This window comes from Anabrus simplex, chromosome 7 (genome assembly GCF_040414725.1).
Source record: "Anabrus simplex isolate iqAnaSimp1 chromosome 7, ASM4041472v1, whole genome shotgun sequence".
In the NCBI taxonomy this organism is placed as follows: domain Eukaryota; kingdom Metazoa; phylum Arthropoda; class Insecta; order Orthoptera; family Tettigoniidae; genus Anabrus; species Anabrus simplex.
The window spans coordinates 226,893,801-226,908,596 of NC_090271.1; the positions used below are offsets into that span (position 1 = coordinate 226,893,801).

Genomic DNA, 14,796 nt, shown 5'->3' on the forward strand with positions numbered 1-14,796 from the left:
CTCCTGCTTATCCCTTATCTGTTGGCCCGGTGTGTATGTTTTGTAGAAGTCGCTGAGACGGCCACTCTAGCGTGAAGATTAGTATACCTTGTGTCCCTGTGCTTTTCCTATATCTCCTAGTCTTGTATACGTATTTCCTCACTCTCAGTTGTCTATATTTAGGTGATACGTCTTTTCCTGAACTACTTAAAGTGCTTTGAACCCAATTTATGAGTCCGCTGCATGGTCTACTACTTCCCTCAATCTTCAAGTACTTCGTACTCAGACAACATTGTAAACTGCATTGGTGTACTACTTAATTGAAATTGTGTGCGCGTGTAGAACTAGTACAAATATAATACAGTATTGTGTCTGGGTGAAATAACGAGCCCAAATCAACTTCACGAACAGAACAGAACTATACGGAACTAAAATTAACTTTAGTTGGTTCCTTAAATCGTACTTTCTTACCTAACGGCTGTGTGTTTCTCTTTGATCGTATCTACTCCTTGCAGCGTGATAATGAATGCCAATATTCTACTAGGAAAAGCACTACATTTCTGGGAAACAACGGCGTTTTTTAAAAAGTAAACGTTGTTAAATAAAATGATCACTTTTGGTTCCATTACTATTTAGGCCAGTTAGTGGACGTAACAGTTTAACTATATAACCTCGAAATTCATGAACAATTTTGTGTAGTAAACGTCTTTAAAATATTTCTTGCTGTGCGGTCACCCTGGATTGCAATTCAATTGTTAAATTTATCAGCTGTTTGCGGTTTATGGCGGTGGTCTGATATTTTGTCCTACAATAATGCCTTTTATTGATGATGTTATCGACAGCGTTACCCCCAAGAACGTCCCACTATCGGCGAGATATAAAAGGTAGATCTATTAATCCCTTCTGTTCTAATGGGATTAATTTGTTTCTCTAATTTTAAATGTATGATCTTCTGAAGACTACATAACCTGAATTCCTCCAAGGGCACAATGAATTTCTTTAGTAACGTTCGTAATTTGGCCTAAACTGAGTGTTACAGTGTCACGTAGAAATTCACCTTCTTTCTGCATTCTGAGTGTCATTTTACATACATTGCTTTTTGTATTGAATTTTAAAACAGTTTTGTTTGTGTATAAGACGGTTTTGTGTGTAACTGGGTACCACTGTAAATGTTACTTATGGAATAAGTACTTGCAGTCTAATTTGAGAAAAATTTAAATGTAGACCCTATAGTCCAATAATTACATGGTGAAGATTAAATCATGTCTCTAATCAAAGAATTTCAGAACAGCAGCAGTCAGATCCATAGTACGAAATATTTATGTGTAGTACCAAAGCTATATGCAATGGGTTGAATTATGAGAAATTAGTTGCGAGTGATTGGGTTGCTCATTCAACCGCCCTCCATTCTACTCTCTTGTAACTAATATACTTTCTTGTGGCCAGCCCTAGCATTTCCTTCATTTAGGCACATTTCTACGGTAATTTCTAAGGTGTGTTTATTCTGTTTACTGATGTATCCTGTTCCACTAATTATAGCTGTTTGTGCATTATGAGAGGGAAATCAAGAGATTGAGGAGGAGGTGCGAGTTAGGTAGAAATTGAACTAGCATTTTGACTTTAACAACTGTTCTTAAGTTGAACTCACCTGAAATAAATGGGCCTAAAATATAGTAATCATAATAATGTGAAACATCTGTAATTTGTGCGTCAAGGTTCACCAAAATGGATCTCTCGAATTTTGATAGAACATGATAAATTTTCTCTTCTGTCCTGGGGGGTGAATTTGACGCCTAATAACATCCACTACAGGCGTTACCCAACCCAGTGAAAATGATTAAATGGATGGGAACTGCTCCAAGGTTATCCACTGTAAATGAAACCTTTACTGTGACTTGGAATAAACTGTACAGCTTCTTCTGGGCTGTGGATTTTGGTTCAGAGGGCCCTGGTTTCAATTGCTTGCTGGAACTTTGTCTTGTTAATTCCCCTAGCTTGGGGGTTTTGTGTTTGTGTTAGTCTTAATAGACATCTTCATTTACATACAACACATTGCACTATAAACCACAGAAACACACAATAGTGAATATGTCCCTGTACATAGGGTTGGCATCAGGAAAGGTGTCTGGCTGTATAAATGCCTAAATCCATACAAAGTGCCAGCCCCAAGTAACTGGAAAAAGACCTGGAAGAAGAAAAAATGACTATGCGTTACGTGGAATAAACTAACTACAGTAAAACTTGCACAAGATGAAATGTTAATAAGACAGAAACTTCTGAATTCTGACAGATTCACTGGTTCTGGCTGATAGAATAAGTGTTACAATGCTCTTTACTTTGTATAGTGTAAAATCCGTCCAACGCAAAAATGGAAAAAAAAAAAAAAAATTAAAAAATAAGGGAGAGCGGGGCAGTTTCACAGTTTTAAATTATTTATCCCTATGGGTACAGAGTGCCAAGATTTTTTTTTTTCAGTAACTCCTTTTGACTTCATCTACTTCCTGTACATAGCTAGAGCTAGGAACTTTAGGTGCAAATTTTTAGTAAAAAGGTGTTTGAATGTTGTTTGCAAAGGAAGAAAAGTGCAAATTTTAAATGTAAATATTCATACAAACATTACCAAAACATATATAGCCCTAAGGATTCAAAATTCACTTACATCATTATGTATAAACTTTGCCTAAAAGAAGTCCCAGAACACAATTATATTGAAATCACACATCCAGAAAGCTGTTATTTAAATCGGATAACACATTTCAATTTTATTTTGTGTGAGGCTGCATCTCTGGTCACTGAGTATGTGTAGAAAAAGAACTTTCAGCGTCAATGGACACAAGCGGTGCATATTTTGTTTGCAATCAATAATTTAAAACCTTGTTTGTTGTAACATCCTCAATATCAGTGTTTTTGGTCGAGCTCTGTTCTAGTATCTGCTTTGCAATACTTTCCAGTGCTTCCTTCAAATCCATCAGACCAGCCCATTATTCTGTCCCCAGAGACATAGCCAGGGGTTACTGGAGGTTAGAATCCCCTCCCCTATGGAATTTTTACAAAAAGAAAAGTTGAATTTTAGATTGTAAACCGAACATACCATTCATTCACTGTAAAACTGTTGACCTTGATTGTATTTTTCTTGTTCTGTATTTTAATGTAAGATTTTGTTGTGATCTGCAATGTGAATATCAACATAATTAATTTGTATCAGTATCCTTTCAATGACAAGTCTTGCACACACACACACACACACACAACCATACACGCACAAGCACCTTCATTGCATCGTATAATTGTTTTGTAACTATAATTCCCCCCATTGGCTGAATCTGGCTATGCTACTGGCTGTCCTTTACTTACACTTAACCAGTAATATAATTAGATTGATAAAGTCCCTAACTACAAATCTGAAGAAGTAACCACTCACAAAGTTAAGACTGTGTATAACTACCGAAGTATAGCTGTAATTATTCTTACATTAAAAGTTAAGGGGAAAGAGCACAATATTAAGGAAATGTAGTACAGTTTTGAAGATGTACCTCCATAAATGCCAAAGTTATAAAAAAGGGAGAATTATGAAACCAAATAGAATTCCATGTAAAGTAAGTTTCCACCCAAGTTGAGAGAGGTACAGGGGAGATAAAGTGGACGGGATAAAAATGATTTAAGAAAAAAAGGATGACAGGTAGGTTTAGGCTAATAACTTTACGGTTAAAATGCCTGCAGTAAATACAGTACTTGTAGGCCCTAATAATTTTTGTTGCAAATATTTTTGAAATATTTTATATCCAAATACTGTACTGCTAAAATAACATTTTTAAAAATAGGCCTATCAATTTTTATTAGATAATTAATTCTGTTATATCTTCTTGCAGTCATGGTGCACAATAGCAAGAAACAATGGATGGAGTGGATATCAGTGAAGAAGCTGTGGCTAATGTATTGGATTATTATTTTAATGGAAATGGTTCAATTAGAACTGTAGCTAATTCTCATGGTCTTCATTTTGCAACATTGCAGTACTGCATCCAATTATTTACAGCTCCAAATACAACTGATGCTTCTGCAACTGCCGCTTTGTCCCAAACTATTGAATAGGACAATGAAATTAATCATAGTACAAGTGACACTGAGATAAGCCCAGTTTACAGGCGCAAGGTAGGCCTATACTTGCACCTCTCTTGATAAGATCTCGGTCAAAAAAGAATAAGAAACTGAACTGGAGCAATATTTACTAAATTGTTTGCAAATACAGTTTGATTTGACAGATCAACAACCGAGGAACTACTGAGTAAAAGCTGCGCAGTTTGGGTCACTTAGCTGTCAATTTACGTACATTCAGGAGATAGTGGGATCAAACCCCACAAACCTACTACGCTGACATAGCAGGGGGAGAAGTGATACTCCCATGTGGTGCATGTCAGGTGGCGGATAGGGGGTCCGGACTTGAGTGAAAAAAAAATAGCTCTCGCGGACCAAACACACAACCCCCTGTGAGTGGGGGACGTAGACGAAGAATACACCCACTGTATCCCCTGCGTATCGTAGGTGGCAACTAAAAGAGGCTACCAAGTGATGATCGAATTAGAACCATAAGAGTACTTGTAATTAGTACCATCATGCAGGGAACGCCATGGGTCGCCTTTGTACTTGCAAGTGGTACCACTATGTTAGGTACACAATATGTTTGTGATTAGTAGCAACAGTGTGTGAATCAGGGCAGGATTTACAGTACCCGTGATTAGTACCACTACATGTGGAACAGCACAAGCTTACATTACCTGTAATTAGTACCATTATGTGAGAAACACCGTGGGTCAGGGTGTTGCCTGTGGTTAGTACCACTATATGAGCGACACCATGGGTCTGCGTTGCCTATGATTAGTAACCACTATGTGAGGAACACCACGGGATAGTACGAGTCCCTGTGATTAGTACACCTATGACCTCCTGCGCCCCTGCGGGTGGGGGATGCACATGTAGAATACACCTGTGGTATCCCATGCCTGTCATAAGAGGCGACTGAAAGGGGCGACCTAGGCGCGGACATGGATTGCGGTTGGACCTCCTGTGGATGGGATGGGTTGAATACATTCATAGGTAATCCCTGCCTGTCGTAGAAAGAGACTAAAAGGGTCATGTGGACATGGTCCCCTCTTTATTTTTTATTGTTTTTTGAGGGTTTGTTGTAGACTGATTCCAAATTTTTGATGTGCGTTCTGCTCGGAGATGGGCCTCTTACGTGTGCGATTACGTCCAAAAGCCTTCTTTTGAACACCCAGCGATCTTGCGGATGGGAGCGTCATGTACCCTTGCAGTAGTATCCGCCTGACAACACAGGTCCCCGCACAGCTGAATGCCAGAAGGACATATTATTATGGTTTGTTTTTTATTTTTTCCGCTATACTTAGTGCTCTGTATACGCTATGGGGTACGTGCTATTGCGGGTGACTGGAGGAAGGGAGTCATTGCCTCAGTCATCCCACATTGTCCAACATCGGACCCCGGGCAGTACCTGCTATGACCAGGTGGGTATTGCCTTGGCAGCTTGGTTCGGTTACAGAGACCCCTGATCGGAGTGGGTGGCATTCGGGGAGGATGATTTCGGGCATGGCTTCGAAATGAAGTCGCCCATCCCAAGGTGGTTCCCTGAGAGGTTCAACTCCCTGGGAACATGCGCAGCGTGAAGGAATGGGATCCAGCTTCCCTAGGTTTTTGGTTGCTACCAGAATCGACGGGCACGATTTTAAGCTAGTAAAATCAATCCTTTTTAGTAGACACATTGAAGGCATCTATGGCGAACTTGAGGATGTCAAGAAAATGCGCAACGATAGTTTGCTTTTGAGGACTCGTACAGAACTGCAAGCCGATCAGTTGCTTAAGTGCGACCACTTCGGTGAAATCTCCGTCTAAGTGGAGGAGCACAAATACTTGAATCTGGTTTGCGGAGTCATCTTTCACTGCAACCTTATTTTGAACACTGACGAAGATTTGATGGAAGACATGAAGAACCAGGGTGTGATATACGTCCGGCCCATTGCGTGCAAGGTCAACGGTGAAGACGTTGCCACTGGTGCCTTCATTGTCTCTTTCAAGTTGTCAGTGTTACCAGAGAAAGTCAAGGTAACAACTTATCACTGCGATGTGAGGCCGTACATCCCGCCTCCTATGCAATGCTATCAATGCCAGAGATTTGGATATATCATATCTCGTTCGATTCAGTCTGTGTGTGGTACATGTGGAAGAGTAGCTCACGGCGTGGAGGAGTGCAAAACTCTGTACAAGTGCACTAACTGCTCTGGTCTTCATTCTCCTCAGGATCGGAACTGTCCGACATATCTGAGTGAGAAGAAGGTCCAGGAGATAAAGACCCTGGATGGTCCTTCCTACCAGGAAGCGTGCTGAAAGTTTAATTCCACGAATACACCTACCCGTACCCTCGACTACAGCATGATAGCTCAGAGTCTCCCAAGTTCATCTTTCATGACATTGTTACCCGTGATGATCACTGTGCCCAAGGTGGCTGTTGCTCCTGAGAGCAAAGTCGCAAAGAGTATAAGCTCGAAGGGGGGACCACCCTTTCTTCAACCACCAAGAAGTCTGTGCCGGCTGGAAGTTCTAAGCCCTCACAGAAAGGGGGGAAGGCTAAGTCTCCCCCCTTAAGACGTCGACGAAAGCCGTGCCCATGCCATCAGAGGTGGCATCGTCGACCAGGGCTGGGAAATTATATCACAGCCCATCTAAACTTGAAAAGAAGGCGGAGAAGAGGAGCGCCCTTACCGGACGCTCCCGCACTTCACCTACGAAGGGGAAATCATGCCCTCCATCTGGAGGGTATGAGTCTGCACCAGCAGGTATGCCTGCTTCAAAACCTGCACGCTCCCCTCGTAGGGCAACTTTCTGCCCCTGGAAAGCGCCGAAGTTCTGGGCATTAGTCCTGCCGTCTGTCAATGACGAGATGGACGTCGAGCTGTCATCTACATCTTTGGATGTAGATATTGATAGTGTTTAGGTTTAAGAGCATCTTGTCGCTCATAACCTAACACTCTTTCTGTAGTCCACATTATGACACTGTTACAGGGAATTGTAATGGTTATGACAGGCATTTTGCTGAGTTGCATCAGTGAGTACGCGGCGAGTATAGTCTGTATTCAGGAGACAAACTTCAAACCAGGTCATCATACGGTCTTGAAAAATTTCAGACTGTACTCTACAGAATGATATTGTGCTCACCGAGCATCTAGTGGCGTGGGTATTTTTGTTTGTTCGGATACCTTCCACGAAAAGATTCCTCTAAGAACCCTATTGGAAGCAGTTGCGGTGCGGGTACCGCTGCCTGTCATAGCAACAGTGTGTAACGTTTATTTCCACCAAGCCAGCCTCTTAACATAAATGATGTCACTGATGTTATAGATCAGCTTCCTCCTCCCTTTTATTGGACGATTTTAACACTCATCACCCCATATGGGGCTATGAAACGCCTTGTCCCAGGGGAAGGGAGTTGGAAACATTAGTAACAGAGCTGGATTTATGTATTTTGAACACAGGTGAATCAATTACAAGATATTAGAATCATTCCGTATTGACGGTTTTCACTTTACAATGGCGAAAAATGAAAGTATCCTCCTATTCAATACATCATATATTCCGTCATTAGACGGAGTAAACAAGTTCAGACATGTTTCGGCTCGTTTGAGCCATCTTCAGTGAAAAAATTAGGGGGGTTGGAATAATTTACATAATATGAGTTGAAAAAATGCTAAAAAACATAATGAAAGCGCAAATGAAAAAACAAACAAAAGAGAGCCTAGACGGAAACAAAATAGCACAAATATACAATATTTACATCAATATGCAGAGCAAAAAACAACTTATTGTGACAAAATTCAGTGAAACAGGTGTTAATTTGAAATAATAATTGATACTAAAAACTGCGTTAACCTAAGAAACAAGGGAATGAGAAAACAAATGATGCAGATGGAAATGAATAATAGTAGCACATGGTGAGGTTGCGGACCTCATAGTTTACAAATTATTAGTTTATAAAAACGACAAAACAGTTTGAAATCGCTGTCAAAATCCTAGTGGAAACCCATCACATAAAATTGGTCAGGAGGAGAGCGGGAGCAAACATTTTGAGAGAAACCAAGCCTGAATTAACCTGCAGGCGAAAAGCCTGTGATAAGGAGAAAAAACACCTTAAATTTAAGGCTTCAGAAATAGCAGCATTCTTAATATCTTCTCAATCTAGCGGTCCCTTTCTTCATTATTGTTTCATAATGTTGGCTGGTGTTTTGCCTTATTATAGAGGGGTCGGAAGGGCCGCATATAAAAATATGAGAAGCTGTGTTAGGTAGAAGACAGATGCATAGTAAATTGTAGTAATCTAGTGGAAACCGTCAATGAAGTTCTAATCTGTAATGGAAAAAATGAGGTTGTATGAGAAACATGGGTTGATAAGTAAAAAGTGTGGAATGGTTGTGAAGAAAGCTTAAACTTACGGTGTGCAGTAGGTGGTTGTCCTCTCTAGTGGCCTGGCTTTCTCAAAGTAACGGTCTCGTTCGCGTGATCGAGTCTATTGTTGGTTCGGCTGTGTCTGCTAGGATGGAAGGAGCGGAGGGGGAAGGGGAGGTACAGGGCTGGTTTGAGGAAGGGAGGGGTGTTGAGTTGGAGAGATGGAGGTGGGTTTGTTTGGCAAATATAAAGAATGAATGTTTCAAGAGGATGTTAGTTTACTCGCTGACTTCTAAAGCTCGAATGGTGTGGCCTTCTTAAAGTGACGGTCTCGGTCGCGTGATCGAGTCTATTGTTGGTTGGCTGTGTTTGTTAGGTTGGAAGGAGCGGAGGGGGAAGGGAGGTGCAGGGCTGGTTTGAGGAAGGGAGGGGATGTTGAGTTGGGGAGATGGAGGTGGGTTTGTTTGGCAAATATCAGGAATGAATGTTTCAAGTGGATGTTAGTTTACTCGCTGACTTCTAAAACTCGAATGGTGTGGCCTTCTTAAAGTGACGGTCTCGGTCGCGTGATCGAGTCTATTGTTGGTTGGCTGTGTTTGCTAGGTTGGAAGGAGCGGAGGGGGAGGGTTGGTGTGAGGAGGGGGGGGGGGGAGTGGTGGTGAGTCGGGGAGATGGAGGTGGGGTTTGTTTGTGTTATGGAAATTCTGACAAATGTATGGAATGAATGTTTCAAGTAGAATGTTCTTTTTCTCGCTGACTTCATTTAAATTGTGAGTGGGGTTCATAAACTGATCTAAATCGATGTGGATGCTCTCGAGAATGTTGAGCAAGGTGCCTTTTTGCTCATAATGCAAGATCTTCAGGTCTTTGTCTATTGAAGTGTATTCGTGGCTGGATGTTTTTTGGTGTTCGCTCATAGCTGAAAAACGATTATATTTGAGAGCGTTGCGATGTTCGGCGTATCTTATGACAAAATTGCGGCCTGTTTGACCTATGTAGCTGGAATTACAGGATTGGCACTTTAATTTGTAAACTCCGGAGTTCAAATATTTGTTGTTGATGTTGCTATTGTTATTGTTGACAGTGTGTGGATTGAAAATGAGTTTGGAGTTGGTGTGGGAGGTTCTGTAAGCTATTTTGATGCTGTGTTTCTTGAAAATATTAGAAATTTGGTAAATGCTACTATTATTGAAAGTGAATGTGGAAAATTTTTCTTTTGGAGCAGAATCTTTTACTAGGGTAGTCTTGGGTCTGCTTTTGTATCTATTGATGATTCTGCTGATGAAGGTTCTATTGTAACCATTGTGTTCTGCAATGTTGTAGATGGTATTAATTTCTTTTTTGAAATTCTTGCGAGATAAAGGGATAGTTAATGCTCTGAGGACCATGCTATTGTAAGCTGCTTTTTTATGTATGTCTGGGTGCACAGAGGTCTGATGGATGGTATTGATGGTGTGGGTGGGTTTCCTGTATATATTGAAGGTCTTCCCATGGGGTCACCAGCTTCAGGAATCCTTGCAGACATCTACATTGATCATTTAGAACATTCTCACATCATTGGCAAGATCAATGGCATTCAACACTGGACACGCTTTGTAGATGACACCTTTGTTATTTTAGACTCCCACGTTACCAACAGCAACACAGTACTTGGATTTCTCAACTCTATTGACCCACATATAAAATTCACCATAGAGTCAGAAAACAATAAAGCCCTTAATTATCTGGACTTAACCATTATGCGCAACAGCAACAACACTTTATCCTTCAATATATACAGGAAACCCACCCACACCATCAATACCATCCATCAGACCTCCGTGCACCCAGACATACATAAAAAAGCAGCTTACAATAGCATGGTCCTCAGAGCATTAACTATCCCTTTATCTCGCAAGAATTTCAAAAAAGAAATTAATACCATCTACAACATTGCAGAACACAATGGTTACAATAGAACCTTCATCAGCAGAATCATCAATAGATACAAAAGCAGACCCAAGACTACCCTAGTAAAAGATTCTGCTCCAAAAGAAAAATTTTCCACATTCACTTTCAATAATAGTAGCATTTACCAAATTTCTAATATTTTCAAGAAACACAGCATCAAAATAGCTTACAGAACCTCCCACACCAACTCCAAACTCATTTTCAATCCACACACTGTCAACAATAACAATAGCAACATCAACAACAAATATTTGAACTCCGGAGTTTACAAATTAAAGTGCCAATCCTGTAATTCCAGCTACATAGGTCAAACAGGCCGCAATTTTGTCATAAGATACGCCGAACATCGCAACGCTCTCAAATATAATCGTTTTTCAGCTATGAGCGAACACCAAAAAACATCCAGCCACGAATACACTTCAATAGACAAAGACCTGAAGATCTTGCATTATGAGCAAAAAGGCACCTTGCTCAACATTCTCGAGAGCATCCACATCGATTTAGATCAGTTTATGAACCCCACTCACAATTTAAATGAAGTCAGCGAGAAAAAGAACATTCTACTTGAAACATTCATTCCATACATTTGTCAGAATTTCCATAACACAAACAAACCCCACCTCCATCTCCCCGACTCACCACCACTCCCCCCCCCCCCCCTCCTCACACCAACCCTCCCCCTCCGCTCCTTCCAACCTAGCAAACACAGCCAACCAACAATAGACTCGATCACGCGACCGAGACCGTCACTTTAAGAAAGCCACACCATTCGAGTTTTAGAAGTCAGCGAGTAAACTAACATCCTCTTGAAACATTCATTCCTGATATTTGCCAAACAAACCCACCTCCATTTCCCCAACTCAACATCCCCTCCCTTCCTCAAACCAGCCCTGCACCTCCCTTCCCCCTCCGCTCCTTCCAACCTAACAAACACAGCCAACCAACAATAGACTCGATCACGCGACCGAGACCGTCACTTTAAGAAGGCCACACCATTCGAGCTTTAGAAGTCAGCGAGTAAACTAACATCCTCTTGAAACATTCATTCTTTATATTTGCCAAACAAACCCACCTCCATCTCTCCAACTCAACACCCCTCCCTTCCTCAAACCAGCCCTGTACCTCCCCTTCCCCCTCCGCTCCTTCCATCCTAGCAGACACAGCCGAACCAACAATAGACTCGATCACGCGAACGAGACCGTTACTTTGAGAAAGCCAGGCCACTAGAGAGGACAACCACCTACTGCACACCGTAAGTTTAAGCTTTCTTCACAACCATTCCACACTTTTTACTTATCAACCCATGTTTCTCATACAACCTCATTTTTTCCATTACAGATTAGAACTTCATTGACGGTTTCCACTAGATTACTACAATTTACTATGCATCTGTCTTCTACCTAACACAGCTTCTCATATTTTTATATGCGGCCCTTCCGACCCCTCTATAATAAGGCAAAACACCAGCCAACATTATGAAACAATAATGAAGAAAGGGACCGCTAGATTGAGAAGATATTAAGAATGCTGCTATTTCTGAAGCCTTAAATTTAAGGTGTTTTTTCTCCTTATCACAGGCTTTTCGCCTGCAGGTTAATTCAGGCTTGGTTTCTCTCAAAATGTTTGCTCCCGCTCTCCTCCTGACCAATTTTATGTGATGGGTTTCCACTAGGATTTTGACAGCGATTTCAAACTGTTTTGTCGTTTTTATAAACTAATAATTTGTAAACTATGAGGTCCGCAACCTCACCATGTGCTACTATTATTCATTTCCATCTGCATCATTTGTTTTCTCATTCCCTTGTTTCTTAGGTTAACGCAGTTTTTAGTATCAATTATTATTTCAAATTAACACCTGTTTCACTGAATTTTGTCACAATAAGTTGTTTTTTGCTCTGCATATTGATGTAAATATTGTATATTTGTGCTATTTTGTTTCCGTCTAGGCTCTCTTTTGTTTGTTTTTTCATTTGCGCTTTCATTATGTTTTTTAGCATTTTTTCAACTCATATTATGTAAATTATTCCAACCCCCCTAATTTTTTCACTGAAGATGGCTCAAACGAGCCGAAACATGTCTGAACTTGTTTACTCCGTCTAATGACGGAATATATGATGTATTGAATAGGAGGATACTTTCATTTTTCGCCATTGTAAAGTGTAAACAGGTGAATCAACTCATTTCAGTGTACGTTACAGCACATACTCTCGCGTAGACTTAAGTCTTATGCAGCCGAGCGTTGGTTCCGCTGTTTCGGTGGAATACACACGATGATTTCTGTGACGGTGACCATTTTCCCATTTTTTTACTTTGTTGAAACAGAAAAATTTGTCGAGGCTCCTTCTCGATGGATTCTTAATCACGCTGATTGGCCAAAGTTCAGATATCACTCACTGTCTTTAATGACGAGACCAGGCGGAGTGTAGACGGCGATATAACTTATATAACACAAGTTATCCTTACATCTGCTGAGGAGTCCATTCCCACCTTCTCAGGGACTCCTCGCCGAACACTCATTCCTTGGTGGAATGAAGAAATTGCAGCAGCTATCAAAGAATGCTGTCGCATTCATAAACGATATTGTAGGCAGCCTACTGTGGCCAACTTGGTAACATTAAAAAAAACTCTGCGCTAAGGCGCAAGTTCTTATTCACCAAAGTAAGAAAGCTTCAGTGGGAGAGATATGTGTCGTCCATGATGTCACATACTCCATCATCTCAAGTGTGGGCTAAACTACGACGTATTTTGGGTATCCAAAGTTCATCTTCTGTACCGGGAATTTCCATTGCAGGCACTATCATCACTGAACCACTCTCGATTGCTAGCCATCTAGCTAGCCATTTTGTGGATGTGCTCGGCTCCAGGAATTACCATCGTGATTTCCTCACTCTGAACCGGGAGGCAGAACGTCATCAGCTTAGTTTTTCCACTCAAGCTTCAGAGGACTATAACATGCCCTTTATGGAGTGGGAATTCCTTGGCGCTTTGCAAGGACACTTCTCCTGGACCAGACAATATCCATAACCAGATGTTGAAACACCTTAGTGGGAATAGTCTATTATATCTCCTTCGAGTGTTTAACTAAATCTGGATAGAGGGTAAATTTCTGTTTTAGTGGCAAGAGGGCATTGTCATTCCTGTCCTCAAGCCTGACAAAAATCCTAAGTATGCAGGAAGCTATAGACCTATTTGTCTCACAAACTGCTTGTGTAAGCTATTTGAGAGGATGGTAAATCGCCTACTTGTGTGGTGTCTGGAGAAGCAAGGACTTTGGTCCGAGTACCGATGTGGTTTCGAGCTGCTCGCTTGACCACTGACCTGGTACGCCTGGAGAGTTCTATCCAGGATGCATTTCTCCACAAACAGCATTTGGTGGCTGTTTTCTTTGACTTAGAAAAGGCCTATGACACCACATGGATATGGTATCCTTTCAGTCCTGCATCAATGGAGATTCCGAGGTCACTTGCCGGTCTTTATTGCAAATTTTTTGTCCCTCCGTCTATTCCGTGTCCGAGCTGGGAGGGCATATTCACAATACCACATTCAAGAAAATGGAGTCTCACAGGGATCGGTATTTATTGTCACTCTGTTTGCGATTGCCATAAACGGTATTGTCACTGCTGCCGGTTCAGCAGTAATAGCGTCGCTATATGTGGATGATTTTGCTCTCCACTATAGCTCTTGTAATATGGCAGTCGCAGAGCGACAATTACAGCAAGCTATTAGGAGAGTGGAACAGTGGACTTTAGAACAAGGCTTTTGGTTTTCCACTGCAAAGTCTTCTGTTGTCCACTTTTGTCGGCAACGTGCTCTTCATAAGTTATAGACGAGAAAGGTTCCACCTTATCAATACAAATTTATTTATACAAATATCTACAGTACCGGTTTCGACTTTTTATATGTAGTCATCCTCAGCTGTACACCGTTACCTTCACATAAATCAAATTAGTTGATTTGCCGTGTCCATATTAATAGTCATAATGATAGGATATATCTTACTTCTAATTGAGCATACTGCAGGGTAAATTCGACTATGTACAATCTAAAATTTGTAGGTGAATCTTTTAGACCTAAAATCATGTAAATGGGCTGTTATTAAAAGTGCAATTGCGTAACACTTTTTTTAAAATATGTGTGATACATGTAAAATGTTGTCTTAAAATATACAGTTCAAGTAAAATCTGTTATAATAAATAAATAGGAAACATTTTGTTGGAAATAAAAAAAAGAACGTACTCTTCACACACAACCTGAGCTTTATTTAGGAAATGTCATTCTTCCCATTGTTGACATCGATTTCTTGGGCTCCTTTTCAATAGGAAATTATCGTGGGAGCCACACGTGCAGCAATTAAAAGTAGAATGCACCAAGAAGCTGAATATCTTGGAAGTTTCTTGGTGGCACTAATTGGGGTGTTGA

The 14,796-nt window shown here is 40.9% G+C and overlaps 1 protein-coding gene across 3 annotated transcripts in view; it reads left to right on the top strand.

The window, feature by feature from the left end:
- The first annotated feature begins 439 nt into the window (after nucleotides 1-439).
- LOC136877488 (damage-control phosphatase ARMT1) overlaps nucleotides 440-14,796 on the top strand; it is a 108,859-nt gene continuing 94,502 nt past the window's right edge. Inside the window, exons 1-2 of one of the 3 annotated variants that reach the window (XM_067151581.2) lie at nucleotides 440-863; nucleotides 3,849-3,912. In XM_067151581.2, the coding sequence (XP_067007682.2) occupies nucleotides 806-863; nucleotides 3,849-3,912 (122 nt within the window). In that variant the 5' untranslated portion in view covers nucleotides 440-805. Of the gene's footprint in view, nucleotides 864-3,848; nucleotides 4,132-14,796 lie in introns of all 3 variants that reach the window. The other 2 variants (XM_067151583.2, XM_067151582.2) reach the window with 2 other exon arrangements.